This window comes from Rhinolophus ferrumequinum, chromosome 10 (genome assembly GCF_004115265.2).
Source record: "Rhinolophus ferrumequinum isolate MPI-CBG mRhiFer1 chromosome 10, mRhiFer1_v1.p, whole genome shotgun sequence".
Classification (NCBI taxonomy): Eukaryota; Metazoa; Chordata; class Mammalia; order Chiroptera; family Rhinolophidae; genus Rhinolophus; species Rhinolophus ferrumequinum.
In genome coordinates this window covers 3,252,403-3,279,778 of record NC_046293.1, presented here as the reverse complement: position 1 = coordinate 3,279,778, position 27,376 = coordinate 3,252,403, and the positions used below count along the sequence as shown (strand labels likewise).

General features: G+C 60.2%; 1 protein-coding gene and 1 long non-coding RNA gene across 2 annotated transcripts in view; both read right to left on the bottom strand.

Annotated features, from left to right (window-relative positions):
• The window catches only part of WNT7B (Wnt family member 7B), a 43,664-nt gene extending 29,211 nt beyond the window's left edge, over nucleotides 1-14,453 (bottom strand). Inside the window, 1 exon segment of the mRNA XM_033116244.1 lies at nucleotides 14,085-14,453. Coding sequence (XP_032972135.1) covers nucleotides 14,085-14,167 — 83 coding nt within the window. The 5' untranslated portion in view covers nucleotides 14,168-14,453.
• A 1,754-nt stretch (nucleotides 14,454-16,207) lies between these two features.
• LOC117028090 (uncharacterized) lies at nucleotides 16,208-18,862 on the bottom strand. The gene is made up of 3 exons (XR_004424065.1): nucleotides 18,438-18,862; nucleotides 17,235-17,345; nucleotides 16,208-16,959 (listed from the first exon to the last, which is right to left on the bottom strand). It is a non-coding gene; the product is annotated as an uncharacterized LOC117028090 (long non-coding RNA).
• Between the last annotated feature and the right edge of the window lie 8,514 nt (nucleotides 18,863-27,376).

Below are 27,376 nucleotides of genomic sequence, written 5' to 3'. Positions count from 1 at the left end.
AAATCATTGCTGTGTGCCCTGTGTGTGTGCCCAGCCTTAGGGGGTGCGCTGTGGGCTAGACCAGCCGCCACCTCCAGGCAGAGCTGGACCAGGCAGGCATACAGCCCAAACCCAGGCTCTCAGACACCCCGGGATCAAAAGGCATCCCTGGTCCTCTGAGGGCTGCCTGAGGCCTGGAGGGGCGGAGCTCTGTGCGGTGGCCAGTCTAGCTAAGACCTCCATCTAGGCCAAGCCCAACACCACCGGGGCCCAGCCTGCGTGGCTCCTCAGAGCAGCCCCCCGCTTTGACATCCTTGGGGAGCAACATCTGAGTCACTTCACAGTCAGGGATCCTGAGGCCCAGAGAGGGGTCAGATAGGGGAGCCAGAGTCTCACCTACACCCAGGATTAGAGCCATCCTTTACCCCCCGTCTCTGTGGAGGACACCCGTTTCATTCAGAAGGTAACTACCCTCCAAAGCCTGTCCCAGCAGCCAGGAGTCTAACCTAAATGCCTCATGCTGTTGAGTGCTAGGCGGCTCAAGGCACACTGAATATCTACTGTGCGCTGGATTCTGGGCTAAGAGGTCCCCTCAATGGGGAGGCAGGTGTTATAATAATTATTATTATTCACTCAGAATAGAAACCAGAGATTCAGAGACGTGCAGCCACCTGCCAAGTAGCTCAGGGAGGGAGGCAGGGGAGCAGGGTCTAGGACCCACACTTCCTGCCCCCAGACTGGTGAGTGCCTCATCTCCCCTAGCCGTGACCCTCAAAGACAGTTGGGAGAGTGGTCACTTGTCCACCTGGAGAGCCATCCTCCCCCATTGGTCCCTAGGGGCAGGCGGTTACATTGGAGCCAAGCTGCATTGCCCCAGCCCGGGGGTGGGGGGCTCCTAAAGGAAAGAAGCCCCAACTTGGGCCAGGTTGGAAGGAGTCTCTCAGACCAGGAGCTGAGTTATGGTCTCTCCCCAAACAGGACCCCCTAGGGCCCGCTGCTGGTTCCAGGATGACAGGGGCCCTGTCCTATCTGCACTGTGCCTGATGTGGGGTCATCGTGGAACTGAATGAATGACGGACAGATGAGCCAATGAGTGGAAAGGGTGGACCCAGCTCAGACACATCTGTGGGGGCCCTTCCAGGGACAGGGACCCCAGCTCGTGCAGAGAGCAGGACCACGAAGCTGGGACAGCCTCACTGGGGATGTGGGGGCGAGGCAGGCAGCTGGGGGTGCTCACAGCACACCTCATTTTCACTTGGACTGTTACTGGTCGATAAAAAAACAGCTTTATTCCCACTTTACACATGGTTGAGAAAATGTCAGCCTTCCCTATGAAGGCCCAGCACTTCAAGTCATGGGAGGTGGGCAGGTGACGGGATGGTAGAGACAAAGCCATCCCAAAGGGCCCTCCATAGGGCATCGATCCCCAGCATTGCCAGTGACAGGACAAGTTGTCTTTCTGTTTAAAAAGCCAGAGAGAAGTGGTATCATTGCTAGCCCAGGACCATGTGACAAAACAGCCTGTCAGACCCAAGGGAAGCCTCACACCCTCTGATCTGTCCCCAGGGCCTTCAAACTACTGTCATAGATGTGGTTGGCCGTGTATGGCAAGGAGGCTGCAGGATCTCCTTTTTCCTATGAATTCCCCAACAGCTGCCCCACAAACCATAGCCCAGGAGAGAGATGCCCCAGTGCGCGGCAGCTGGCCCCACCATGCCAGGGACCCCCACCCACCTGGCCCCAGCTCCTGCTCTGAGTCCTTTCCCTGGACTGGGCACCAACTCTACTGCAACCCATCCCCCACCATCAGGTGTCTGCATCGTGCAGCCCCTGCCCCAAACCAACCACAGGACCCCGGAAGTGTTGCCCAGGCCAGGACCAGGCAGCACTCAGGGGAGAAATCTGGCCCCTGCCCGCCTTCCCACTCCGCAGGTGGCACTACCACTCTTGAGAAGGCAGCCCCCTGGGGCCACCCTGCCCACCCACCCCCGCCTGCTCCTCCCAACACCAGCAGGACGATGGCCTCAGGACCTGAGTCAGGCCTCCCAGCCCTGAGCGGTCAGGGCCGTGAGTGTCAGTCGTGATGGCCGCAGGCTCATTCCTTATGGCTCCCTCCTACCCCATAGGACTCTGGGTTCTGTCTCCACACTTTTGCCCCAGGGTCCACCTTCCAGAGACGTGCCCTCCTCCCCAACTACTCCTCTCCTCACTGCACAGACCCTCCCTCGGGAGGCCCCAGGGAGCCAGAACTCTGTGCTGGGACCCCCTCAAGCTTTTCCTAATGCCATTTGTGGCAGGACCCGTGCACCCCACCTGCTACTGGTTCCCCAGGATGGGGATCCCCAGCATTGCCCAGCACCCCACTGGGCCCTCAGCTAGTCTTGGCTATGAGCCCCCACCCCAGCTCCCTGGGAGGTGAGGCCAAGCTGGCCAAGCTGGGCCATCCCCAGCCTCCGTCCACCCGTCTCTGGGCCCAGCCCTGGCTGCCCAGCAGCCAGTGCTCCTCCAGCCCACACTACTGGCCCGGGGCGCTTTGTAATTCTTCCTTCTTGGGCATCCTCCGGCAAAATATTTGAAGAATGTTCTAATTATCTGCGATCAGCCCGGGAGGCGAGCCTGGGTCCACTTGTCCAGGAAGTAACTCGGCAAATACCTGAGAGGGAGGCACCTGGCCCTCACGCCCACCCAAGGCCACGTCCCGCCAGCCTCTCTCTCAGGTGAGCTGGGGTGTCTCTGCAGCCCAGCAGGATCCCGTGGGGCAGCATGTGAGGTGGGGGGCTAATGATTGCCTCAATATTCCTGCTTGTCAAGTAAGGATAAGAATGTCTTCTAGGTCTGGGGTCACTCTGCAGAGCCCCCAAACCACTGTCACGGTGCCAGAGCTTAGTGCCAGATGGGTCCCCGAAAGCCTCCTCTGTGGAATGGAATAGGATAGATGGGAACAGAGCTGAACGCAGCTGGTGCAAGGGCCACTCAGGTCAGGCCACCTGTCCTTCCTCTGGTCTTCCGTGAATCTGTTCATCGCTTTCCCCTGCTGGAGTTCTGGGCCCAGCTCGGTGGGGAGCATGGGCCTTGGGGACATCCCCAGACCAGAAAGGTCACAATAAGGCTGCCTCAGTTTTCTCATCTGAATATAGGGGACAATCAGGCCTCTTTGGGCAAATGGCTTCTCCCTCTACTGGCCTGGGCGGGAAGAACCTGGACCCAACAGGGTGATGGTGGAAGGGCAGGGTGCAGAGGGCAGGCACGATCGCAGCCCAAAGGCCATTTGACCTGTCCCCTCACCTGCCCAGACGTAGGATCTGCACTTTGGAGGGAGGGACAGGCCAGAAAGTCCACCTTCCTGAGCAGCATCCCCACCCTGTCCTACCTCTTCCCCATAGTGGCCCTTCAGGCTGCGTGCCTCAGCCGCCCCACTTCACAGGTGAGGAAACTGAGGCTTTGAGACAGCACCCAGAAGCAGGGCTCCATAATGGGTGGGCAGGGATGAAGGTGTCCCAAGAGGAGGAACAGAGAGGCCTGGGAGTGGGAAGGGCCCCGATGGGCAATGAGGCCCCCCACTTGCCCTGCCTGCCGCGTCCACGCCTCATTTTCCCATCTGCGTAGTGAGAGGTTGATGCCACAATCTAGGTACCTGTAACTGTGTCCTAAAGAGAGTTCTCTGGGTCTGGGGTCCTGTGTTTGATTTCTACTCTGCTGCTGACTCTCCCTGGCCCCTCTGAGCCTCCGTTTGCCCATCTGTCCAATGGGGAGAACAGCCCCGGCTTGCAGGCGGAATCTCCTGCAGGCTGGCTCCCTGCAGTGTGGGGCCTGCCTGCTGCAGTTTTTCCAGGCCACTGCTTGGCTCAGCTTGCTGCCCGCAGTGTTCCCGGGGAAGAGAGCGGAGCGTCCGCCTGCTCCCTCGCGCCCCCGGCGGGCAGCCGCCAGCCCGCCCTCCCCACATAGCTGGCATTCCTAGCCGGGCATCCTGGGACCCCACCCTGGAGAGAAACCAGGCAGCCTGGGAGAAAGCAGGCAGTGAGCAGGGGGTCTTGGGCAAGACCGAGATGACTGGAGGTGGGTAAGCACACAGGGGGCCCTCCGCTCCCATGAGCTGGCACAGGGAGCTCACAGCTCAGGGGCCACAGGGAGGTCATGGCTAAGGGGACCCTCCAGTCCCCGCATCTGCTAAATCTGTGAAATCAGAACCTCACCAGTCACTGTGACCCCAAGACATTCACCTCTGACCTCAGAAACTTCCAGAGCTCTGCTGGGCATCTGCAGGCCCCATCAAGACACGCCTGGGTTCAGGCCACACTGGACCAGTAATTCTCCCTCCCCTGGCACCCTGCCCTCTCCACCAGCCAGGCAAGATCGCTTGGTACCTCTTCCTCTAAGAAGCCTGCCTGAGTTTCTCCTCCGCCCTCCCTCCCTCCTGGCATAAGCCACATCTATGCCAGTCTCCCGAGGAGGCCATTGGGGGCTGAGATTCAGCAACGCCTGTCTAGCCAGGCCATGGCCACGCTTCCTGAACCTCTTGCTGTGCCCTGGACCTTCCCCAGGCCTTATCCCTGACTTTTCTCCTGACTTCCCATGGTACAGATGGGGACCCAGATGTGGCCCAGAGGTGCCACAGTACCTGAGACAGCACAACAAGCTGAAGCCCAAAGCAGGAATGAGACCCCAGCCCTGGTCTTGGCCTTGACCCTGATGCCCCAGATCTGTCAGACACGGGGGTGGGCGTCTTACAGGCCTGGGTAACCAGGATGTCAACCTGAAACCTCAGGACAGATGAATGGACGAACAGGCGGGCGGAACAGGTGGGAAGAAGCTGGCAGGACCTGCTGGCCCATAGCCAGGCTGGGAGTCTGGGCACCTTATGCATCGGCCAGGCTTCGGCCTTCCTCACTCCTCTGGATGTAGTTTAAGCAGGTTCAGGCCAAACCCCTGTGGGCAATGGACTGTGAGCCGTCATCTCTGTGCAGAGTGCAGGTGGGGCCAAACTCGGCCCCGGGACCGAAAGTCAGACCAGTGTCCTGGAGGGTTCGCCTTCCAGAACTAGATGAGGGTGGACCTGCCTGGGCCACGCAGCATCTGAGTATGAGCCCAAGCCAAGGCCTAGCCCCATCTTGGCTTCTCCCCATTTGTCTGGTCCTGCCCTCTGCTCTCACCAAAGGTGGGAACCTCCTCTGGGCGCAGCTCCCTCCCCACCCTGGGCTTCTTCTGAGAATTTCTGGGCCCCCAGGACCTCCCAGCCAACTGCCTCAGCTCAGATGCCTTGAGACACAGGGTGCTCACTACCCCAGGGGCGCCCGCTCCGCCCCTCGGCAGGCATCCCGGCGGCAGTGACCTTGCCGATGCAGTGAGCTGAGCGGTGAGTGCTTGCTGGGCCCAGCATCTTCAGAACACCTGCCTGGCTCAGGGGCCCCAGGGCCTTGCCTGAGGTGGCCTGGGGACCTGAGCATGGCCCCTGACTTCCGTGTCAGATCCCAGTAAGGACAGGAGCAGTATCTCATCCAAGGCCACGCAACCACGTGGCAAGGGCTCGGGGTCAGAGCCAAGAGCAGGACCAGACCCCACTTCCAAGCTCTGCCCAGGCCCCGTCTGTTTCCTCAGCATCCTTCCACTGCCAGCTGCCCTCCAACCGCCTCCTCCCCCTGAAGGAATCTCCACCCTGGAAGGGAGGCAGCCAGGGAGAACCAGGGGTCGCGCTGGGCTCACACTCAGACTTGGCTGCAAACCCTGGCTCTTCACACCTCTCTGGGAGGGGCTGGCAAACAAGCATGTGGTGGCTGGCCCCTGGGGGTCGCTGGAGTCCCCCTGCAATGCCCACTCCCGGGGCAGGAGCTCGACCAAGAGGAGGGCTTCCCTAGCAGATGGAATCATCACACCTCACACCCTGCCTCGCTCCTGGAAAGGAAATAAGGGAGCATGAGGCTGGGGTATCTACCCCCCTACATACCTCTAGGGGCCACGGCCTACAGTAAAACCCTGTCCGGTCACGTAGCTGGCAGGTGGGGTCTGAGAGAGAAGACAGGTGGGAGGGAGCTCTTGGACAGCTCACAGCCCTCAGCCCAGCACTCACCCCAAGAGACCAATCGACTGCAGCCCCCATCTGGCATTTCCAGAGCCAGTGTCTGTGGGGTCCCCAGGCCCTGTGTAATGAGCCCAGAGGCCCTGTGTGCTCTGACCTGCTGGGGACAGGATGACTGACCAGAGCCCAAGGCTGCTGATTCCCTGTGCGGTGCTCCCGTTCCACCAGCCTGCCCAGCCAGCCCTGGGCTCTGTCCCTGCCACCTCCCACCCAAGGCACATTCTTTGGGCACCTTCCCCGAACTGGCTGCCCGGCACCCCAGCCTACTTCATGGGCCCAAGGCTCAGGAAGGTCACCCTGGGAATCTAGGCATCCAAACACCATGCTCCATGCCCAAGACAGCGCCCCCAAGGGGAGTGGTGACCCTGCTGGGCAGTGACGGAGGCCTGGTCCACGGGTGTGGCCAAGCCACCAGTTCAGCCCATGGTAGGGCCTGCGGTGGGCAGACGGGCACACAGGACAGGCACCAGGAAGATGGGGACAGCAAGGTGACGGATCTCGCTCCTTCTGGAGGGGGCGTGTCAGTAGCACCTGGAAATTCCCAGCGCTTGTCGCCAACAGTGACATCACCTGGGGAAGTCATCCAGCCCCCCCCACCCTGCCCCGTTCACCCCTGTGCCCACCGACACCCGCCGGGGACTAGCACACCAGGGCCTGGAGGCCTCTGGCCTCTGCGTCATTGAGCAGTGGGCCCTGACCAGGCCCAGACAGATGAGAGGTCCTCTGACCCTCCAATACATGTGAACTGGGCCCCCACTAAGTGCCGGTGCTGTGCTGGGTGCGGGGGCAGGGGTAGCAGTCACTCTCAAGACACCAGGGCCTGGCCTTGCAGAGCCTACGTGCTGACAATACGCCCCTCCTGCTCTGTGCCCCGTCAGCCCTATAGATCCTGCCTGGGAGGAATCATCGCCTGCCCGCAGCCCCCCTCCATCTCAGGCCAGCACAGAAGCAGCCCCCTCCCGTCTCCCGCCACCCACCACCCACCACCCACTGCATATCCAGCGTCTTTTCTCAGCTCAGGATGAAGCTGCATATCCTGCTCTGCTTCACACCTTCCCACCGAGGCTCCCAGGCCTGAGGCAGCGGCCTGCCACCTCTCCCATCTCCCGTCCACCACCCACCCCACTCTAACCAGCTCCTCGCCACTCCCTGTTCCCCCAGCCCACGCTCACAGTCAGTCATCCCTCCATCAGGAATGCCATTCTTCTCTCTAGCACATTCTTTAGGACCAGGTCAGAGATCACCTTCCATGAGAGGTCTTCCCTGGTCCAGCCTCACTACAGGTGGGTTAAGGGCTCCAGCTGTGGGTGGCACCAGGCGCTGTGTAAATGACGGGGAAGGGCCTGCCCAGTTACACCTGCACGTACCGCCCAGCATGTTCACCTGGCCCAGGGACTGTCCTAGATGCTGCGGTGTGAGGGACAGGCTCAGAGCAGTAGGGAGGGCTGGCGGGAAGGGGCAGAGGGGAGCAGGGCCACTGAGAGCACCTTGGCTCACCCAGATGGGGAAACCAAGGTCCAGAAAAGGGGCAGGTGGCCCCCAAGTCCACGGCACATGGCACTAAACATGCTGACCCCATGGAGGTCACAAGCTAGCCAGCTAGGGCTACCTCCTCACGATTCCTGGTCAACAGACAATTCTAACCACCTGAAAGATACGGTTTCTAGACCCATGTGAGATTACAGGCAGTGAGTTAGAGGGCGAAGGAGTTTTCAGGAGGTAGGAACCCACGTCAGCAGGACGCCCTGAGAGGACCCGAGAGCCACACAGACACGGGTTTGCATCTGGGCTCAGCCCCCTTGATCATGATTTAGAGCGTCACTGACCCTCATGCGCCCTACTTTGCCACCTCCCATGTGGGTGGCCCTGGTTTAGCCCCCCTGTCCTGACAACCAGAGAGCAAACAGTCAAATCGGACCCCAACTGGTGTGCACATGTCAGTCCTGCAAGAAAAGGCCTTTCCAGGGGGCCCGGAGTCCTCCAGAAGTGGAATGCAAAGCCCTGTGTCCCCGAGTTGGGGTTCCGGGGCGCAGGTAGTTATGTTCTGGAGGAAGTCTCATTCAAAAAGGTTTTTAAATCTGTTTTGCCACTTGTGACAGCGAGGGCCTGTCTCAGCTCTGGACCCCTCTGGACCCTGGCAGCACCAACGCCTGCTACGGGGAGGGTGAGCCGAGACTTGGGCCCACCACGCTTGTCCCTGGGCTCCTTCCCACCAGGGGGCTTGGCCCATTTGCAGCTCCAGCTGGGGACAGTGGCTGTACTTTTCAGCACAAGGAATACCTCTGGCCTGGGAGGCACTTGGAGTAGGGTCGGGAGCAGGACAGCCATGGGGCGGGGGCATCTGGAAAGTGATGGAGGCCTACAGGTGTCAACGGGATGGGAGCCAGGGGATGCTGACGCGGGCTCTTCCAGACCATGGCTGATACCCAGAAAGCTACAGGGTGGCGTCCTCCCTGGTGCCATTCTGGGAGGCTGGCAGGCTTTAGGGTCTGTGCAGCAACGGCTACTTGAGGACTGCAGAATTATCCTGCCTTCCACTCATAGCCTCAGACCGAGCCCTTTGTGGTATCCCCAGGGCCTCCGAGGCCACCTGCTCCAGCCTGAGGCTGGGAGAGGCGTTGGTGGGCAGGATTCCAGGCTGCACTGTGCTGCTGAGGCCGTGGGACGACCTTCTCAGGGCCTCAGCGTCCTCATCTCGTCCATGGAGTGGGCCAACCACACCACATGGCTGCTGGCACAGAGGACCCATGAGTGCTGGCTTCTCTCCAGGCAAGGCCCTGCCCCAGCATCCCTGGCCCTCACTCCTGCATCTGCTTGCATGCCTCCAGGGCTGGAGAGCTCACTGCCTTCCTGCCAACATCAGGGCTGGCCCAAGCCTCAGGCTCTCTCACTCAGAGGGTGAGGTCACCCTGGGTGGGGGACAGGACTGAGAGGGGTTCTAGGCAAGTGAAGCAGCTCTGGGATGGAGACGGGGAAGATGGAGAAAGGGAGGAGGGAGCGCACCTGTGCCCACCCCCACCCCTTCGGCCAGCCTGAGGGGAGGCCCCATCCCCGCGCCAGGAAAAGAGGACAAACGGTGGTTTTGTCCTTGGCCAGCGGGCGGCCTGCGCCACACAATGACCCTTTCATCAGGCTGAGGGAGCCCTGGGCCGGGGTTTCATCTGACAAGGGAGGACGCCCAGCCTCCTATCCCCTTGCTGGGGTAGTGGGGAGGGGGGCTGAGCCCTATCTAAGCTGGACCCAGGGCCATGAAAAATGGAGGCCTCAGGGGAGCCAGCTGAAGCCCCTCTCACTGCCCCAGGGGAGAGACGTCCTGAGAGATTAGGGGTCTGGCCACAGGCCTCACGGAGTGGCCCTGTCTGGGTCCTCTCCAATCCTGAGCTGACAGAGGGCCTGGGGTCCCACTCAAGACCTCTGTCCCATCCTATCCCCTCCCGTCATCACCCTCAGCATCTACTCAGAGCATTGGTCCAGATCCGCAGCTGGGGTCTGGGCTCCCACAGGCTGCATGAGGCTCTGGGGGACATGTTGGGGGTGCAGGGGGACAGGAGCAGGGCGTGTGACTTGCTAGGCTTATGTCTACCATGTCCCCAGGGGAGCCAAATGCAGAAACAACGTGCAGTCAGGGCTTCAAAAACCATCTCCCTCTGTGGTGATCTCCTCCCTCGGGGCACCTCCACCTGCTGCCTGCACCCCCTGGAACTCCTCTCCCCGTGGGACCAGCATAGGGAGCACTTCCTCTCTGAGGTGGTGGAGCTGGCTCCAGAGCCAGAGGGCTTTTACCCTGGGTTCTGGGTGACCTCAGCAGAGGCCCTCTCTGCTGGACTCTGGCGTCCGGTCTGCCCACCTCAGCAAGATGCTGTGAGCCTGGATGAATGGGCTTGACAATGAGTCTTGTGCCTTCTAGGATTCTCTCCCGTGCTCCTGTTTAGTCTGGGCCACTCCTATCCATCGTTCAAAACCCCGTCTGGGTATCACCTCCACCGAGAAGCCCTGTGAAACCCCTAGAGAGTTTTTCACTCTCCCCTGAACAAACCCAGCCAGCGGACCTTCCTCTGTGTCGCTGGTGGCCAGCCTCCCTGCTCCTAATAGCTGAGAATGACCCATCTCCTGAACACTTACCAGGAACCCAGCCGAGCATGTTTCTGCACTTGCTTGTTGAATTCTCACACTCACTCTAGGAGATTTGAATTCCGGTGGCCCCCTCTGTACAGAGGACACTGCTGAGGTTACAGGATACACCCAAGCAGTAAAAGGAGGAGTGGGGATGGGAACCCTGGATCTGGGGCCTCATGAGGACTCAAGGAAAACCTGGTTAGAAAATGGGCCACTCTCCTGCAAGCTTCAGCACACAGCTGCAGTGCCCCCTGTGGCCCCAGAGGAAGCCTTTGAGGACTCCCCCACCCCATCCCAGCCCTCCCTCCCCACACAGTGTCAAAAGGAGTCCTTTCCAGAATGCACCAGTCCCCCCTTTAACTAGTGGTTTACGAGCCTAGTGGTATCCACCCATCAGTGATTTCTTAGAGTTCTCTGCGATTTGTACATCCTGAGCTGGGGGTCCTTTGGGTACTGGGATTTTGTCAGGTTCCCTGAATCTAAACCCACTGTGTGCACCCCTACCCATCTCCAGAGCTGCACATGCTTTCAGATCCTGAGGGCATATGGGCCTGACCTGAGCCTACAAAGGAAGGCTCTCCATCCCAAGTGATGGAAGAGGAGTCCGAGGCCCAGAGAGGCCCGTGGACCTGCTCGAGGCCACACAGCAGAGCTCCTCCCACACCCTGACAGACACAGCCCTCCAGGCTGGGAACTGCTCCTCCCAAGGGCAACCTGTCCATGACTGAACCAGTGGCCCCATTCTGCCCCCATCAGGCTCTGATGCCACAGGAGTAGGCCTGATTCAGCGTCCCCCCCCAACCTCCCGAGTCATGCCCACAGACCTTATGGGGCTGCGGTGGACACCACCAATAAAGCCACAGCGGTGAAGCCGGGAAGAGGCCCAGCCTGGGCTGGGCAGTGGTGAATGCCCCCCACCCCCCACAGCCAGGTGGTGGGTGAGTAACCGCCCTGTCACCCATGACTCACTCAGCTCCCCAGAGCGAGCGGTCACCATGAGAGGCTCGTACCGGAAGACCTGGGGGGATCATTGAAGCCAACCCCCACATCTGGGAGAGGGAGGCCAAGACCGGAAGGGACCTGCCCAGGACAGGAGGCCAGCCTGGCCCTGGCACAAGGCCTCGGCCAGGCCCCCATACCAGCTGACCTGGCACTGCAGGCCCTCCTCTTGGCCTACGGCCCCCCACCTGCCCTCCCTTGGGCCTTCACTGACCCCCACTGGCCCTGGGAGCTTCTGCTTTGACAACAGAGGCACAGAGGAGGGTATGGCTGGCCAGAGCTGCCTCGCACAAGCTCAGCTGGCCAAGCTCAGCATCAGACAGGGGCTCAGGGCCCTTCCAGGCCAGCACACCCGTCGGACCCAATCAGCGGCAGGGGCCCAGGCAGGCATGCATCTGGGATTCGCTGTGCACGGACCACAGCCCAGGACAGCGAGCTGGGAGAGCAGCCCAGATGAAAGGGGCAGGATCAACTGCCCGCCAGTGTCTGTGATCCCAGCAATGGGATGCCTTCTGGAAAGTTCTCTGGAGCAGAAATAAGCCTCCACCCAGGGCCCCTCCTGCCCCAGGCATCTTCAGATCCCGCAGGGCAGACCTTCTTAAGCATTCCTTCAGTACTGAGGTGGGCTTACCATTGACCCCCCCCCCCACAGTTCTCAAAGAACTTTTGCCTCACCTGCCTTCAGGCTTCACTCAGCTCAGCTGACAGAGAGGGTCTTCTCACCATGCATGCTTTCATTCGCATCACCTGGGCCCCACTCCCACCCATGGCATCTTATACATCCGGCTTAGGCCCACCCAAACAGGGCAGGGAAGACCCAGAGACGCCTGGAGCCTCCCTCTCTTGCCCTTGGGAACGTCTGAGTTCATCTCTGTTCGGGAAAGGCTGGCATCAGCACTTTCTTCCCCCTGGGGCTGCAGGTTAGGCTGGGCTGCCTGGAGAGTGGGGTTGCTGAAGGCAGGGCAGGAGGCAGAGTCTGACTTATGCCCCCACCACCCACTCTGGACCCCAGTACTGGCCCAGGAACTTTGGGAAAACTTGCCTTGGGAGAATTCTGCCAACAAAGCTGGCAGTGCACACTTGTGGAGAATGAGCCTGTGTGGGCACAGATGGTAGTCACTGCAGGCCCAGATTTGGGGGACCAACCCAAAAGGAAAACTTGGGGTCTACAGAGGTATACTGGCCACCACCTGCCCCAGAGCCCCTCAACTGCTGCCTTTGCTCCCCGTTCTCATCAGCTCCTGAGCCCCTTGCCCACCTCCTTCCCACAGATTCTCACTCCAAGCCACCACCCCCAGGACTCCAGGTTTCCCACCCCTGGACGGACACCTCCCCATTAACTCCAAACCTCAGCCAGCTGGCTCCAAAAATGATTTCTTAAGCAGAGTAGCTGCGGATTCTCTAGCAAGGCTTAAGACTGAGATTCTGGGCAGGGGGAGGCTCCGGACCTACACCTCCGACCTCTGAGAACCTGAAGCTGGGATTCCAAGGAATCCTGGGCTGATCCATTTCCCGGGAAGGACGCCATAAACAGGACTCTCTTTCCTAGCCTGAGTCCCCAATGATCAGGCGGTCCCCACCCGCCCCGCTCGCTCCCTGCCCGGGGCAGCCTGCCTCCCCCCCACCCCACCCCAGGCGATGCCTCCGCAGCCGGGGCTGCCCGCCGGGCCTGGAGCGTTCTCTGCGCCCGGACCTTGTAATTATGTCCCACAGCCCGGGAAACCGCGGGCCTCGCAGCATCTGGCTGTGGTTGCGAACTTTTGTTTCAAGATGCGCGACTATTTATAGAAGGAAAACTGGTAGGATAGTAATTTCCTAGGAGCTGGAGAAGAAATTGGCTGCGTCTCTATTAAATGGGGGTGGGGGAGCGGCGATTTATTAGGACTACGGCCGCTCAGGGGGAGGAGGTGGCGCAGGGAGCGGGAAGGCAGCGGCTGCCCCCTCTGGCCGCGTTAGGCGACCCCGGACGTGGCCCGCGTGTAAAGGAGGGGGAGGGGGAGGGGAGGAAAAAAGGGGAGGGAGAGCTAGCTCTGAGGTTTAATCAGTAGCATCCAGCTTAAATTCCCCCAAACGGCGGTTCCATAAATCAAACTTCTTTTTAAATCAGAGGCCAGAGCATATGCGTCCCATTAGGAATCCGGCGAAGCCACCACTGCGCCGAAGCACCCCCTCAGCTCCCTGGGCCCGGCCGGGCCCTGCCTGGAGCTGCCCGGAGCCTCTCGGGCACTGCTGGGCCGGACGCACTCGCGCGCCCACGCTCCGCGCGCTGCCTTGGCCATAACACCCAGGCGCACCTCTGCTGGCAGCCCGCGCGCACTACGCTCCCCCTTGGCCCCAGGTGAGGAGTCGGCCCCCGTACAAGTCAGGCGGCCCAGCTCGGCGGGAAAGCGCTAGAAGCCGCAGCGACCTCGCAGGGTAGCTTGGCCGCTGTCTGGTGGGGCGCAGCGTGCACGTGTATGCCAGTGTGTATGCGGGGCAGTGGATACGTGCGTGCAGCTCTCGAGTGTGGTACGGCCGTGCGGGCCGTGTGGATTTATATAGGAAGGGGGATCCCGCTGGTCCAGCACTCGGCTGGGACGCGCAGGGAATCTCCGCGCTGCCCGCGCGCCCTCCGGCCTTTGCGCTCGGTGCGCGCAGCCTCGTCTTCAGGGGGCAGTAAGGCCTCTGCGAGCCACCTTTTCACTGACCCCAAAGCCGGAACTTGTCACTGCCGAAACTCTCCCGCTCCCAGATCCTCCACCTCGGCGGCTTAGGCCGGCGAGGCGACCCAAAGTACCCCGACTCCCGCGCGCGCCAGGCACCCGGCGCCCCGCCCAGAGACCTCACCGCCGAGTTCCCAGCCCTCCTGGCTCCTGCACTGAAGGCTGGGGAGGGAGCCCCCCGCCCGCCCACCCCGCGTGCGGCCCGCGGCACTCACAGGTAGCTGCCGCTGGACAAGATGAGAAAGATCTGCGGGCAATAGACGGAGAGGAGCGCGCTGCGCGGCGACAGCAGGAGCATGGTGGGCCCGCGCTCCTGGCGGGGCTGAACAGGCCCAGCGGGCAGGGTGCCTGAGCCAGCGAAGCCGGGGTCTCCGCGGCCCTCCCTGAGGTAGGGCGGCGGCACCCGATGCTAGGAACCTGGTCGCGCGGGTCCCGGCGCTGCGGTCGCCGGTGCCCCGCCGCCAGGGCCGCGCATCTCTCTGGGGCTGAAGTGCGGGGTGGGGGATTAGGAGGGTGGGCAGGGGGCAGCGGGTACGCCTCAACTGCCGTCTGGCCCTGCGTCCGTCGGAACCGGCTCTGTCACTCGCTCTGGCTCACATCTCCAAGTCTCCCCAGGCGCGCAGCTGCCATTGGCCGGGCCGCCCCTACATCCGCCTCCTCCGCGGGCGGGTTTTTTAAAGGGGAGGCTGACCCGAGCGCGCTGCGGGAGCCGCCCCCAGGGCTTGCCCAAACTGTCTTGGCTCGGACCCCTTCCCGCAACTTCAGCGAGTCACACAGCTCCGGCCTGCTCTGGAGGGTGCACCTGGGGGGAGCACCACGGGATAACCATGCGGGGGCGTGCGCTCCTCTTGGGGGCTGTGCTCGGCAATGTGTGCTCTTGTGTGCATGCATGTGCCTGCATGTGCCTGTGTGTGCCTGCGGGAGCGTGGGCGCGTCTGTGAGGGCGCAGGTGTGTGCGCACAGATGCACTGTGTGTGCTGCACCTCTACCTGCGTGTGTCCCTGGTTCGGTGAGTCTGTCTGTGGGTCGCACGCACTCACTACTATGGCCAACCAGGCCCCAGCCTGGCAGGGCTCACCTGTGCACATGCGCACTAGCGTCTCTGCAGGGTCTTGCCTGAGTCTCTTTGGAGCGGCTGACGACGGAACGTACCCCTAACAGGTGCACAGAGGCCCCCAACTCTGGCTTCCCCACCTCACTACTTTTGCTCTCCTTCGAGGGCTTGATTGGGATAAGTGTGGGAGGAGCAGCTCCACAAGGACACACTTTTCTCAACAATCCTTCTTCCAGTGACTTTTTTTTTTAAGCCCAGAAACACAGGTTTTAAGTCCCACCTCCTATTGTCTGCCAAGCCCAGCTACACAGAATATCCCTGTAGATGCAGTGTAGACCCGTTAAGCTGGGGCAAAGGCACAAAGCAGGAAAGATGACAAGAAAAGAGAGAGGTCCATGCAATATGACTAGTGGACCCAGGGGGAGTGGATTTCCTGGCTTCTAGACCTGGTGTGAAGAGCTAGCTCCAGGAGGAGGGGCTGCCTCACCCCTTCATTCCTTTGGGGTTCAGGGCTCTCAGGCCCCTCTACCTCTCCTGGCTCCAAGATCAGGAAGCAGGCATGGAGCAGGGCTGGTCCTGGGATTTCATGACCCCCGTTCCAGGGGACAAAGTGTGCCCAGACTCCAGACGACTCCTCCAGGGCCTGGCTCAGCCTCCTCGAGGGCTGAAGCTCAGAGGCTGCTCAGTCCCCAAGTGAGGCGCTGTGATTCCCCAAAGCCATTTGTTTTAAAAATTGCTCAAAATCCAAGACACATCTGGTTTGGGGGCCCCAATCACTATAAGCATTGGGGAGAGCCGAGTTCTCCATTCCTGCTGGTCTGGGAGGTCCCCCAGGGGCTGCACATCTGCACTGGCTGAGGGGCACACGTGTGGGGGTCTGCATGTGCTCGGGTGTAGGCTGGCAGGCTGTGATCATGAAACACACAATTTCTGATATTTGGCTAGGACTTTGGTGGCCCTGAAATCCCAGCTCCTCCAATTCTGAGGCCCCAGAATACACTATCTGAAGGCGTCCCCAGGCTGCCTGCAGCCTCTGTATCATGGTCATTAACAATAAGAAAGGCTTGGCTGGTGCGCACAGCTGTTTATTGGGACCTCCCCCAATCCCAGAACAAAGGCCCGCAGGGCTAACCTTCACAGTACCCAGTGAAAGAGGTGCTACTGTCACCCCATTTTTTCCCATGAAGGACAGTGGGCTTGGAGGTCAAAGAGTTTACCCGAGGCAACCTAGTGAGGAGAGGAGGCGTGACCACCGCACCTGATCCTCAATGCACTGGACTCCCAGGTCATTTAACCCCTTGGGTCACATCCGGGCCCCGCTGCCCCCTCTTCCCCACCTTGGACAGCCAAGATGGCTTGCAAAGAAAGCAGGCCCCTTCACTCCCACAGGGGTGGGCAGGGGCTGAACCCCCCCCCTTAGCAGATCCCAGTGGTTCTCAGGTTTCCTGGATGTGGTTCCACAGGGGTGTTTGTGGAGATCTCGTTTTCTCCTCTCTCCCCAGGAGTGAGAGTATGCACTTTATGGGGTACACCAGGGGGAGGAGTACCCCCTCCAGGGCTCCTTGGTGGAGGCAGAGGGCAGAGCCAAGGCACTGCCTGGCTCTCTTATGCATTCCGAGAGGCTGGCACAGGTGCATGGGCGCACAGACTGCCTCACTCCCTGGGCTCTTCCTACTCAGGCACTGGCCACCATCCTTTTCAGGATGGCCAGAGCAGCAGTCCCATTTACAGAGGGGAACGGGAGGCTCATGGGGTGGGGTGGGGGTACTGCCCAGTCACGTTGACCTCCAAGCCCTGGAATCAGCCCTAGGAGCCTGGGTTAGGCACCAGCTTCAGGTCCTTGTGCTGCGTGGTGGTGAGGTGGTGAGGGTGGTTCATAGAGCTCTTCCTACAAGCTGGGGGTGGGGGAGGGCGGCTGCTTTCAGATGGTGCTAGAAGAGTGGTCACTGGTGGAGGTCAGAGCCAACTCCAGTCCTGGCTCCGCCACTTACTTCTGTGGACAAGTGACTTGGCCTCCCTTGCTGGGTATCCTAATGCTTAAAATGGGAAGAGTAAGGGTACTTAACTCCGGGGTGGCCAGGAGGGGACAAGGCCTCAGTACTGAGAACCAGACAACAGAGAAAGCTTCATTAGGGGGTGCCCATTACTTTGGGGGGCACAGTAGGAGTAATTGCAGGGACTGCTGGAGAGTTCAGAAAGCAGTTGCCTCCCTCCCCACCCCACCCCACCCCACCCCACCCCCAGCAGACTGGATGCACGCATCCTCTCCCATAAACAAACACCCAGGGACACAGCCTACACACAGACTCACAATAAACAGAGCCACCAGCAACCGCAGACAACCAGCCGGGCCTGCAGAACTGAGACTGGGACAGGGGCCTTCCAGCCCTGCCTCTGCAGCCACCGGCCTCAGTTTCTCCATCTGTAAAATGGCGGAGGGGGGATGGACGAAATGATTCTCAGGTGGAGCTTCTACCTTTCTTCCCGGGAAAGCCGCGTCTCCCCAGGCGGCACCTGGCCGGGCAATCCCGCTGGGCTGTTCTCGCAGGCTTTGCCCGCGGCAGGGACTCGCCTGCCTCCAGCGCTGGCAGCGCACAGTAGGCGCGCAGAGTGCGGTGAGGTCGGGGGCCGTGGGCGCCCCCGACGAGGCGCACCGCACCCCTTCACGGTCACACCGCGGCCCGCCCCCGCCCCCCCACTTCGAGCGAGGCCGAGACAGATTCTGTCTAAAGGAGATCGCAGCTCAACAGGTAAGGACTCGGCTGGGTTCAGGAATGTGGAAATACGACTCGGAGCAGCTACTGCTGCGAGCGCGGCCCGCCGGGCGCCCGCCCGCCGGGCCGCGCCAGGGGGAGCGCGGCGATAGGGGGCCGGGCCGAGGGCCCCGGGAGGGTGGGGGAGCGAGGCCCGGACCGAGCCCGAGGCGGCCGGGCCGGCCGCGCAGCCCATCCCGAGCCAGCCGGACGAGTTGTCAAGGTAATTTCAACACGTCCGGGTGATGGATAGAGACGAAGGGCCGTGGCGGGAGCCCCGGCCTGCGCGCTCGCGGTCGGGGTGCGCGCCCCCCGCCCGCCCGGGCCTCCCTGGCCGCCGGACGCCCCCCGCCCCCCGCCCCGGCGCGCCCTCCAGGCGGCTAGCGCTCAGGCCGGGCTCAGCGCCCAGCGCAGCCCGGGGGAGGGAAGGCGCGTCCCACCCCCGGGGCCTGGAGCCCAAACAGGTGAAAGTACGCGCCGGGCACGCTCACCGCTACCCGAGAGCCTGCCTGCGGCCGCCTGCGCACCCGACTCCTTCCTCTAGCCCTGGGCTGGACGCCCCTCGGGAGAACCCGCGGCTCAGGGGCTCGGCTGCATCTTTGCCCGGTTTAGGCGAGGGTCCAACACACAGGCCAGCCCCGGATCCCCGAAAGCTGCCCATGGCCTCCTCCGGTCCCCTGCCCCCGCGGAGACCTCCAGGAGGCTGCTTCTGCTGGCAGTCCCGACCCCCGGCGGCGGCCAGTGCCCACGGGGATACTCACCCGAGCTTCACGTAGAGGACGCCAAAGCAGAGAAACACGTAAAAAATCCACTTGCGAAAGTTTCTGTGCATGATCCAGGGAGGGGGGCTGCGCCATAGACAGCGGCGGCCGGAGGGGACGCGCGGGCCGAGCGGGGAACAGGCAGGGGCGGGGGGCCTCAGCGGACTGCTCTCAGCCCGCGCTGCGGCTCAGGCGGCTGGCGACGCGCGGGCACTCGGCGCGCGTTGCCACCATGGTGAGCCCGGGGCGCCGACGACGCCGCGTGCGCCTGGGGGAGTGACCTGGACTGGGGGCCGCAACCTCGAAGCAAGGCTGAGAGACCGTGGGGCCCCAGGAGCGCCGGCAGGAGCCCAGGCCCAAGCGCGGCGGCCGGGCGGGCGCTGCCTCCACTGGGCGCAGCCGCCTGGGGCCGTGCGCGCCTCGCCGAGCGCCGCGGCGGCCAATGTGTCCGCACTTGTCGGCCTCCCCAGGTGACTCGCGGCCCCGGCAAGCGAGCAGCGAGCGAGCGAGCGCGCCCCAGGTAGGAGGATCCGCCTCCCGCCCGCCCTCCTCGCTCGCCGCGCGCTCTCTCTCCCTCGCTCCCCGGTTCTCCCCTCCCTTTTCTCCTCCCTCCCCCGTGACACACAGACGCATCCACCCCTCGGACCCCCCTCCCCAGGCCGGCTCCCTTCCGCTCGTCCTACCCTGACTGGGTGGGGGGAGGGGGGTTGGGTGCGGAGGTGGGGGGGTAGGCCGCGGGGGAGGGTGCGGCTTGGAAGAGACACCTGTGGAGGGGCCAGCAGCTCCTCTGCGCCTGCGGGGATGGAGGTGGGGGGGGGCGGGGAATGGATGGTACAGGTCGTGGTGGCCACTAGGCCTCCAGTTTCTAGTGGGGAAGAGAGAGACCACCCAGCCATATCGCCGTTCTGGCGCGCTTCCCCTCCCCCCCAGCAATTATCCACAGGGGGTCCTCCTGGGCCACACCCTTAGCCCAGGCAGCAAAACCTTCCCTGCAGACCTCGATCAGAGCTCTCCCTCCAGCACCCAGGGTCGCCCCCCCGCCCCCACCCCGCTGTCAGCACTTCTAACTCAGTAGGGACAGGGAAGGGACAGGCCTGGCCAGATACAGGGGGATGGCTCGGATGACCTGCAGAAGTCGTTCGGCTAAGCACCATGATGGAGACAGTTAGGAGGGTGTTGAGGGAGATTTCCAGGCTTTGGGGAAGGCTCCCGGCCCTCAGGGGGTTCCCTGCCTCCCCTCCCCCGCCGCTCCTGGCCCCCAGTCTGCGCTGTCTCCTGTGCAGGGCCAGGCTCGGTGTTCATGTTCAACGCCCAGAGCGCGAGGTCAGAATGGCCGCGGCGCCTCGCACACCCAGAGTGGTCTGGCTTGGCTCAGTCCTGAGCAAATGGGCACCGGTGCCCCGCAGATCCTGCTGCGTCCAAGCCCTATCTGTTCCGAGGGGGCTGGACGGCGGCCTGCCCCCTAACTGCTGTCCTGGCTAGGCTCCTCTCCTGCTCCCTGGGTGCACAGCCCTCCGTGGGTTCCAGCGTACGGCTCGTAGAAGAGTGGATGGAATTGGGTAGCGCTTGGTCCCCAGGAACTGCTGAAACCCAAGACTCGCTACAGTGGGAGTAAGGAGGTGGGGGAGGGGTGTTGCTGCCAGCCACCCTTGGTCCCACCTAGCCTAGCCGGGTCGGGGACCTTGAGCTCAGAGTCTACTTCCCCCGCCCCCTGCAGTCCTGCTCGACCCCCTGCCCCTGATCCCCTCTTAATCCTTCCAAATCCCCTGAACCTTTGCCACGACCCCAATGCGGGCCATTCCTAGGCTCCTAGATGGGGAGGGATGGGGGTGGAAGGTGTGCAGCTGTGCGGAGTGGGGCAGGTGGGGAGCGTTCCCCGATGAAAGGGACGTTGGAGATAATCATAGGCAGGGAAATTGAGGCACACAAAGAAGTGAAATGACAATAACAGCCTCACCTCCGAGTGTCCCCAGCGCCCCGAATGTCTCCCCATTTCGCGGAACGGGAAGCTGAGCTCTGGAAACAGGAGGGTCAGGGCCGAGCCCTCGTAGCTGGTATCGAGCCGGGCCGGCTGGTAGTGGGGAGCTGCGGGAAGACCTCGGGCATGCGGGCCGATGCTGCCACCCCGCGGTGACACTATGGACGCTCGGAAGCGGGGGCCAGGAGCGCGCGGGAGCTGGGGAATCACGGGCTGCTGTGCCACTCTGGGCCCCCGGGCTGCAAGGCAGGCAGTCTCCTCACCTTGGCACAGCGTCCGGGAGCCACCCCATCCCCCCACCTCCACCATCCACAGTTATTGCCTCCGTTAATGGGGCGAATCCTCAGGAGCTGTGGCGCTAGGGTAGGTCTTAAACAACCACCGCAGTGGCGGCCTCCCCCTATCTCGGCACTTTGTTGGCCCCAGACCCTGGCTGCACCGACCCCCATCCGCTCCTGGCCCGGGGTCAGGTTGACTCTGAACCAGGAGGGAGGGGTGGGGCCGGGAGATGAGAGGGTTACAGCCGGTGGGTGGGACGCTTGAATTGGGTCATTGACTCAGCCTGCCACTCTGTGCCTCGGTTTCCCCGGGAGAACTGGAAGTAGAGCCTTGCTTCTGGGGACACGGAGGGACAGCGGCTCAGCGTCGTACTGCCCCCTGCCGGCTGCGGGAGGGAAGCAGCGCCGGGGAGAAAGGTCAAAGGGGCAGGTATATATAGCAAGGCCAGGTTCAAGGACTGCTCGGGGAACTCGGGCCAAGTAGCTCCCCCGCACCCGGCTGGGTTTCCGTTGGCGCACGTTCTCCCCCCTCCCTTCTCTCTCTGTCTCTGTCTCTGTTTCTCTCTCTCGGTCTCTCTCTCTCTCTCTCTCTCTCTCTCTCTCTCTCTCTCTCTCTCTCTCTCTCTCTCTCTCTCACACACACACACACACACACTCGGAACAGAAGCAGCTGCCTGGGGCGGAAGGGCGGTCGTGCCTAAGGTTCCCACCCAGCCTGGGCTCATTCCAGGGCTCAAAGACCTGTGTGACCACAAGCAGGTTCCTGCCCCCCCCCCTGCCATGCTCCTCCTCCAAAATGGGATTACAGCTCCAGTCATCCTGAACAGGATGGGGGCTCCAAGGGTCCTGCATCTATTTAGAGGGAAAGATTGTGTGGGAGGAAGTAGAGGGGGCCCTTCTGCCACGGATGGGGCTCAGGATCCCCTTCAATATGGAGACCTGCCAAAGCCCAGGGGGCAGAAGTCTCCAGAGTCAGGGCATCCTGGGGACCCAGACGCACCTTAGGCCACCTTTGGGGTTCGATGGGGCTCAGCTACCCCATTGTGTGTGACTTCAATGTCTCTCAACGTCTGCAACCTGGGTTTCCTCATCTCCATGTGGGGTAACAATAGCACCTACACTCCCCATGGGGTTCTGACAGTTGAATGAGTTAACCTGCGTAAAAGGACTGGACAGTGACTGGCACCCGGTGGGGGCATTCAGTCAGTACAGGTTCGCCTGGCGTCTGTGGCCCCTGCCTGTCCCTTAGGCTCATCACATTCATAAGCCCCCTTGTTCTCTCCTCTCTATCCCCCTTGTCTTTTCTTCTGTCACTTGAACACACCAAGCTAGTTCCTGCCCCAGGACATTTGTACGTGCTGTCCCTTCTAAAGCAGTGCTCTATCCCTGGTTCTGTGTTGCCCCAGCTTAAATGTCCCACACCGGAGGGGCCCTCACATTTCTCTCCCCAAAATACTCACTGATATTCTCTATCATAAAACTCTGCTGTACCTTTTGTGATACTGAGGACAGTATATCACTATTTGTTTCCTGTCTATCACCAGCCTATAAGCTCCATTAGGACCAGCTCCACATCAGCTTTGGTTCCTTCCCTATCCTCAAGACATAAGATTGAACCTGGCATATAGTAAGTGTTCAATAAGCAGTTGTTGAGTGACTGGCTTTCCAGGAGGCAGCTGGCATCCATGACCTGCAATGTTGCAAGCTGTGGAGAGCAGAGACCTGGCTCCTTTGAACCTTGATTCTGACCTCAACCACCATCTCCAGCGTCAACTGCACCTCATTCGTGCTGCCTTTCTCCTGCCTCACTCTTATATCTTGTCACTGGCTTCACAGACAAGTATTTCCTGTGCCCCAACAATTCATACTCGGGTCACACTGAGCATATATTGGGCCCCTTCTAGAAAAGGAGCATGTGCTGGTCGGTTGGACCTCACACAGCCTTGTGAAATGATGCTGCTGAAGTCATTGCATAGATGAGGAAACTGAGGCAGGGAAGGACGTGCTTGGCCGAGGTCACACGGTTGGTGGAGCTGGGATTCAAACCCAGGCCCATCAGGCCCAGAGCTTGGACTTCTTTCGCTGTAGTCTCAGCCTCTAGGGAGGCAGGGCCGGTGCCTCATGGAGGGGAGGATACACCACATTTTGCTGCTGGGAGCCCCCAGTTCAATTGGGGGACACTGAGTGTGGTGAGAAGCCAGAGGAGAGGAAGCCGTGAGGAAGATGCTGATGGACGGGGCAAACCCCAGGGGCAGTGAGATACCTAACAGAGGCCTGGAAAGGAAGGGAGGTGCGGTGGGAAATGCACGCCCGAGATGTCCTGCCCTAATCTCAGGGACTGTGAATATGGTGATAGAATGCCCATGTTATGTTCTGTTACATGGCAAAGGATGTGATAAAGTGACTGATCAATAGACTTAGAATTCATCAAACAGGGATTACCCAACTGGCCTGGCCTAATCACATGAGCCCTTCAAAAGCAGAGAATTTTGCTTGTGGCAGTCAGAGAGATCTGAAGCACAGGAGGGATTTGAGGTGCTCTGCTAGCTTCGAAGATGGAGGAGACCTTGTGTTGAGGAATTCAAACAACATCAAGGAAATGAGAGTGGCTCCTGGCTGACAGCCAGCAAGGAAATGGGGACCTCAGTCCAGTAGCTTCCCCCAGCGCCAACGAGCCTCCGAGTGAGATCCAGCCATGCCCACCTCTGGGTTTTCACCTGTGAGACGCTGAGCAGAGAACTCAGCTATGGGACTTGCTGGACTTCTGGCCCACAGAGCTGTGAGACAGCAAATGGATGTGGCTTTAAGCTGCTAAGTCTGTGCCAATCTACTACCATACAGCAATAGAAAACAAATATAGGACAATTTGGACATGCAGACTTAGGGAGCAGAAATCCAAATGATGGACTGGTGTGAGCAATGGCTGCTGGGTGCCGAGAGGTCGGGAGCAGAGTGAAAGATGAGGCCAGAAAGAGGCCCAAATGTCAGGCTGAGGAGCACGGATTTGATTTGATGGGTGCTGGGGAGCTATTGAAGACTTTTGAGGGAGAGAGGGCCTCCAGATGTGGGCCCTGAATGGAGTATCTCAAGTTTTCCTGACCCGACAACTCCTACAATCTCCCAAGACCTACTTCTCCAAAGTGTCCTGGGGAAGGGGTGTGTGAATGTGCTCAGTAAACGCGCAGCTGGCTCTAGAGGTCTGCGTATTTGGGAAATGCTCCTTTTGAACACATGTGTGCACCGTTGACAGTTCTGAGTCCACATCCCAGATCATCTTTGTGTACAAGGTTTTCCAGTGCCCCCTTGCGGTTCCCAGCCCTGTTAAGAGTGGGGGGGTGCCCCCCGCCCTCCACCCTGTAGGAAGGCGAGGCTCACTGTGGGAAGGGCAGAGCACCCTCTGGTGAGCCTGGGAGAGGAGGTCGCGAGAGACAGAGGCGTTCCAGAAGGAGCCCTGCGGAGGCTTCTGGGTGCCCTCCTGACCACCCTGTGCTGCTGAGGACTCCCCAAGAAAAGGGTAGACAGAATTCAGCCTTCCTGGGTGAGAAGGAGAAGCCCCACAGGGCAAGTCTCAGAGCTTGACAAGATTCCTCAGGGCATGCAGGAGCCCGGAGAACCAGAAGGAGTGAGCACCTCAAGCCGGCATTGGTGCACCAAGAATAAAACATGCAGGCTGCCCTCAGACCTCTGTCCTCCATGGGGGTATGAATTCAGGCGGTGAGGCACTTGATGGGGGCTCAGGCTCGCCTCGTTAATGAACTCGCTGTTTGGCTCAGAGGTGCCAGGGGCTGGGTCGGTCCCTGCAGAGAGAAGGATCATCAACGTCACCTTGGTGACTGGGCTTCCCTGCCTGTCTTGTCTCAAACTCTCAGGTGGGTGACATCACCTCCATTTATAGTTACTGAGCAGACAAAGGAGCAGAAGGGAACCCACACCTATGTTGCATTGTCATGTGAGAGAGAAATCTACCGATGTGTGTCAATCCACAGAGATGAGGGGTTGTCACAGCTCCTCGTGTGACTTCCGCTGACTGATGCAGACCTCATCTGTGTGGAAGGGTGGGCTCGCTCCCACAGGTATGACACCCGAAGCCAGAGAACCAACAGTTGAGGCTCAGGGTGGGGGACATGGCCTCGCAGCCCTGCTCAGACTTCTAGCTTACAGTGGTTTCTGATGAGCCTCTCCTGCTGCCTGCGAATACACCTGCTGGGATAAAGAAAAAGCCTTATTAAGAGAAATGTACCCTTGTGAAATATGCATGTGTCACCTTCCCTTCAGCCTCATAGGTGATTTTCCTCTGACTAGTCAGAGGCATCCACCCTGCCCACAAGGGAAGTAGAATCTTATAGCCGTCGTGTGTAGTCCGCAATTTGGTCTTACCTCTGTGCTTTTTCCATGTTGCTCTCCATCTGGAGTGCCTTTCCCTCTCCTTCCCTCTACCACTTAACAGCTTGACTCTGACTGCTGACCTCCTGAGACCTTAGGCTGGGTCAGGCCGTAAAGGTTGCCAAAGGCTAGGCCAAGGTCTTGGAACTGGTCTTTCTAGCAAGGGATGAACCCTGTGCACTTGACTGCCTGTCTAAGCTGGGGTTCCTCACCGGCAACACCAGGGACATTTGCGGTTGGATCCTTCTCCATGGTCGGGGCTGTGTTGCACACTGTAGGGTGTGTAGCAGCATTCCGGCTTCCACCCACTAGATGCTTGTAACACAACCCTCCCCCCAGTAGTGACAACCCAAAGTGTCTCCAGACATTGCCCAATGTCTCCTGGGGGCAGAATTGGCCCGGCTTGAGAACCACAGGACTAAGCTGTGGGGTTTGGACTTTTGGGTGTGATGGATGCAAGTTCTGTCCATCCTGTTGCTTGGACATGCCCAGAACGTGGCCTGGTCAGCCAGACTCTAGTGAGGTTCCAGGAATATCTGAGCACACATGTAGGGGAAGCAGAAAAGTCTAAACAAGCAATTTCCTTTTAAGCCGGTGATGCGGCATCCATATCACTCTGCCTGAACCGCACTGACGCTGCCTCTGCCCACATTCCACGGATGATGGCTGGTCTATGGCCACGCCTAGCTGCAAGGAGGCTGGGAGCCCTAGTCATAGGCTGGGCTGCGAGCCAGGACCAGCTTCTACTTTGCAGGACAGGTGGGCACACAGACCCCCACCAGGGGAGAAGGAGACAATGGATTTTGGAGGAAAACTGGCAGCTCCTCACACCCCGTTAGACTCCGGTCCCCACCACAGCACTCCCACACCCTCCCTGACTACTCATTGTATTCCCGTGGGCCCCTCTAGGCCTTTGACTCCACAGCTCCTTAGCTTAGTCCAGGAGACCTTGCACCCAGGGTCAGCTCCTGCACTGACCTGCCCCGTCACCCCACTGCATCATGTGACCCACTCAAACTGTATGCAGGCCCCCAAACCGATCATTCCTCTGGCTTTCACACATGTTGTTCTCTCTTCCGTAAATGTTTTTCCCCATACACCAGTTCCGATTAAGTTTGGCTGCATATTCTAGCAAACGTCGAAACAGCAGTGGTTAAATAAGATAAATGTATATTTTCCGTTCCCATAATAGATGTCTAGAGGTAGATACACCAGGTCTGGTATAAAGGCTACACATGTCACCAGGGATGCAGGCTTCTGCCAGCTCGTTGCTCTGCCTTCCAGAGCATGTGTCCCTTCACCTCAGCGTCCAAGATAGCTGCTAGTCCAAGAGGCCTGCCATCATACTTGCTGCTTTCCAAGGCTGCTGGGTGGAAAAAGGACCAAATAAGGGCATGCCTCTCCCCATTCTTAGACACTCCCACTTAATTCTCTCTGGCCAGAACTTGGTCACATGGCCGTACCTAGCTGCAAGGGAGGCTGGGAAATGTAATCTGTGCGGTAAGCAGCACTACGCCCAGCTAACATTGGAGCACTGTTAAAGAGGCGGATTGGGCCACACAATCACCGACTTCTCCATACCCCATCATCTGCTCAGGTGTCCCCTTCCTGAATCCACCCAGCCTGTGGGCAACTGATCATTCAGACCTCCTCCTTGGGGGCTGAGCTGGGCGCCAGCCTGTGGCCAGCCTGTGCTGAAGGAATAAAGGAGCTGGTGGACACCCCACCTCCCCACCCCCAGCCAGCTCCGTTCATAATAAGAGGGTTGAGTAAGACCTGATCTGGGCTGATCTGGTCACAGCCGCCGCCGACACAGGCCGGGCAGGTACAGGAGAGAAGGTCATTGTCTAACACAAGCGCATTCATCTTTTCCTCATCATCACTCTGCCGCTGCATTTAACTTCATGCATTTTTCATGCCTCTTAAGCCAAGTGTATTCTTTAGAAAACAGGGCTGAGTCACTTTCCCAGCCTCTCAGGGAATGACTGGCCAGTCAGTTGGAGGAGGGGAAAGCTCATTTCTGAACCAGGAACTTGGCCTTAAGAAGCTGGCTTGACTGCCTGAAATGTAATTGCATCTGTAGCCATAATCCTATTTACCAGATTGATCTCCGAAAAGTAATGGGGTATTTGTTCTTTGTCTTGGACATCAAGAGCCACATCCCCAGGGCTGACACTGACTTCAGCCATGCCTGGGAAGCTGCATTCTGACCCACAGCCACATAACTCACGAACAGCAAAGACTGACTCATGGTCAAAGTACTTGGTGTGCATCCCTTGCTTTAAAATTGGGAAGATTTG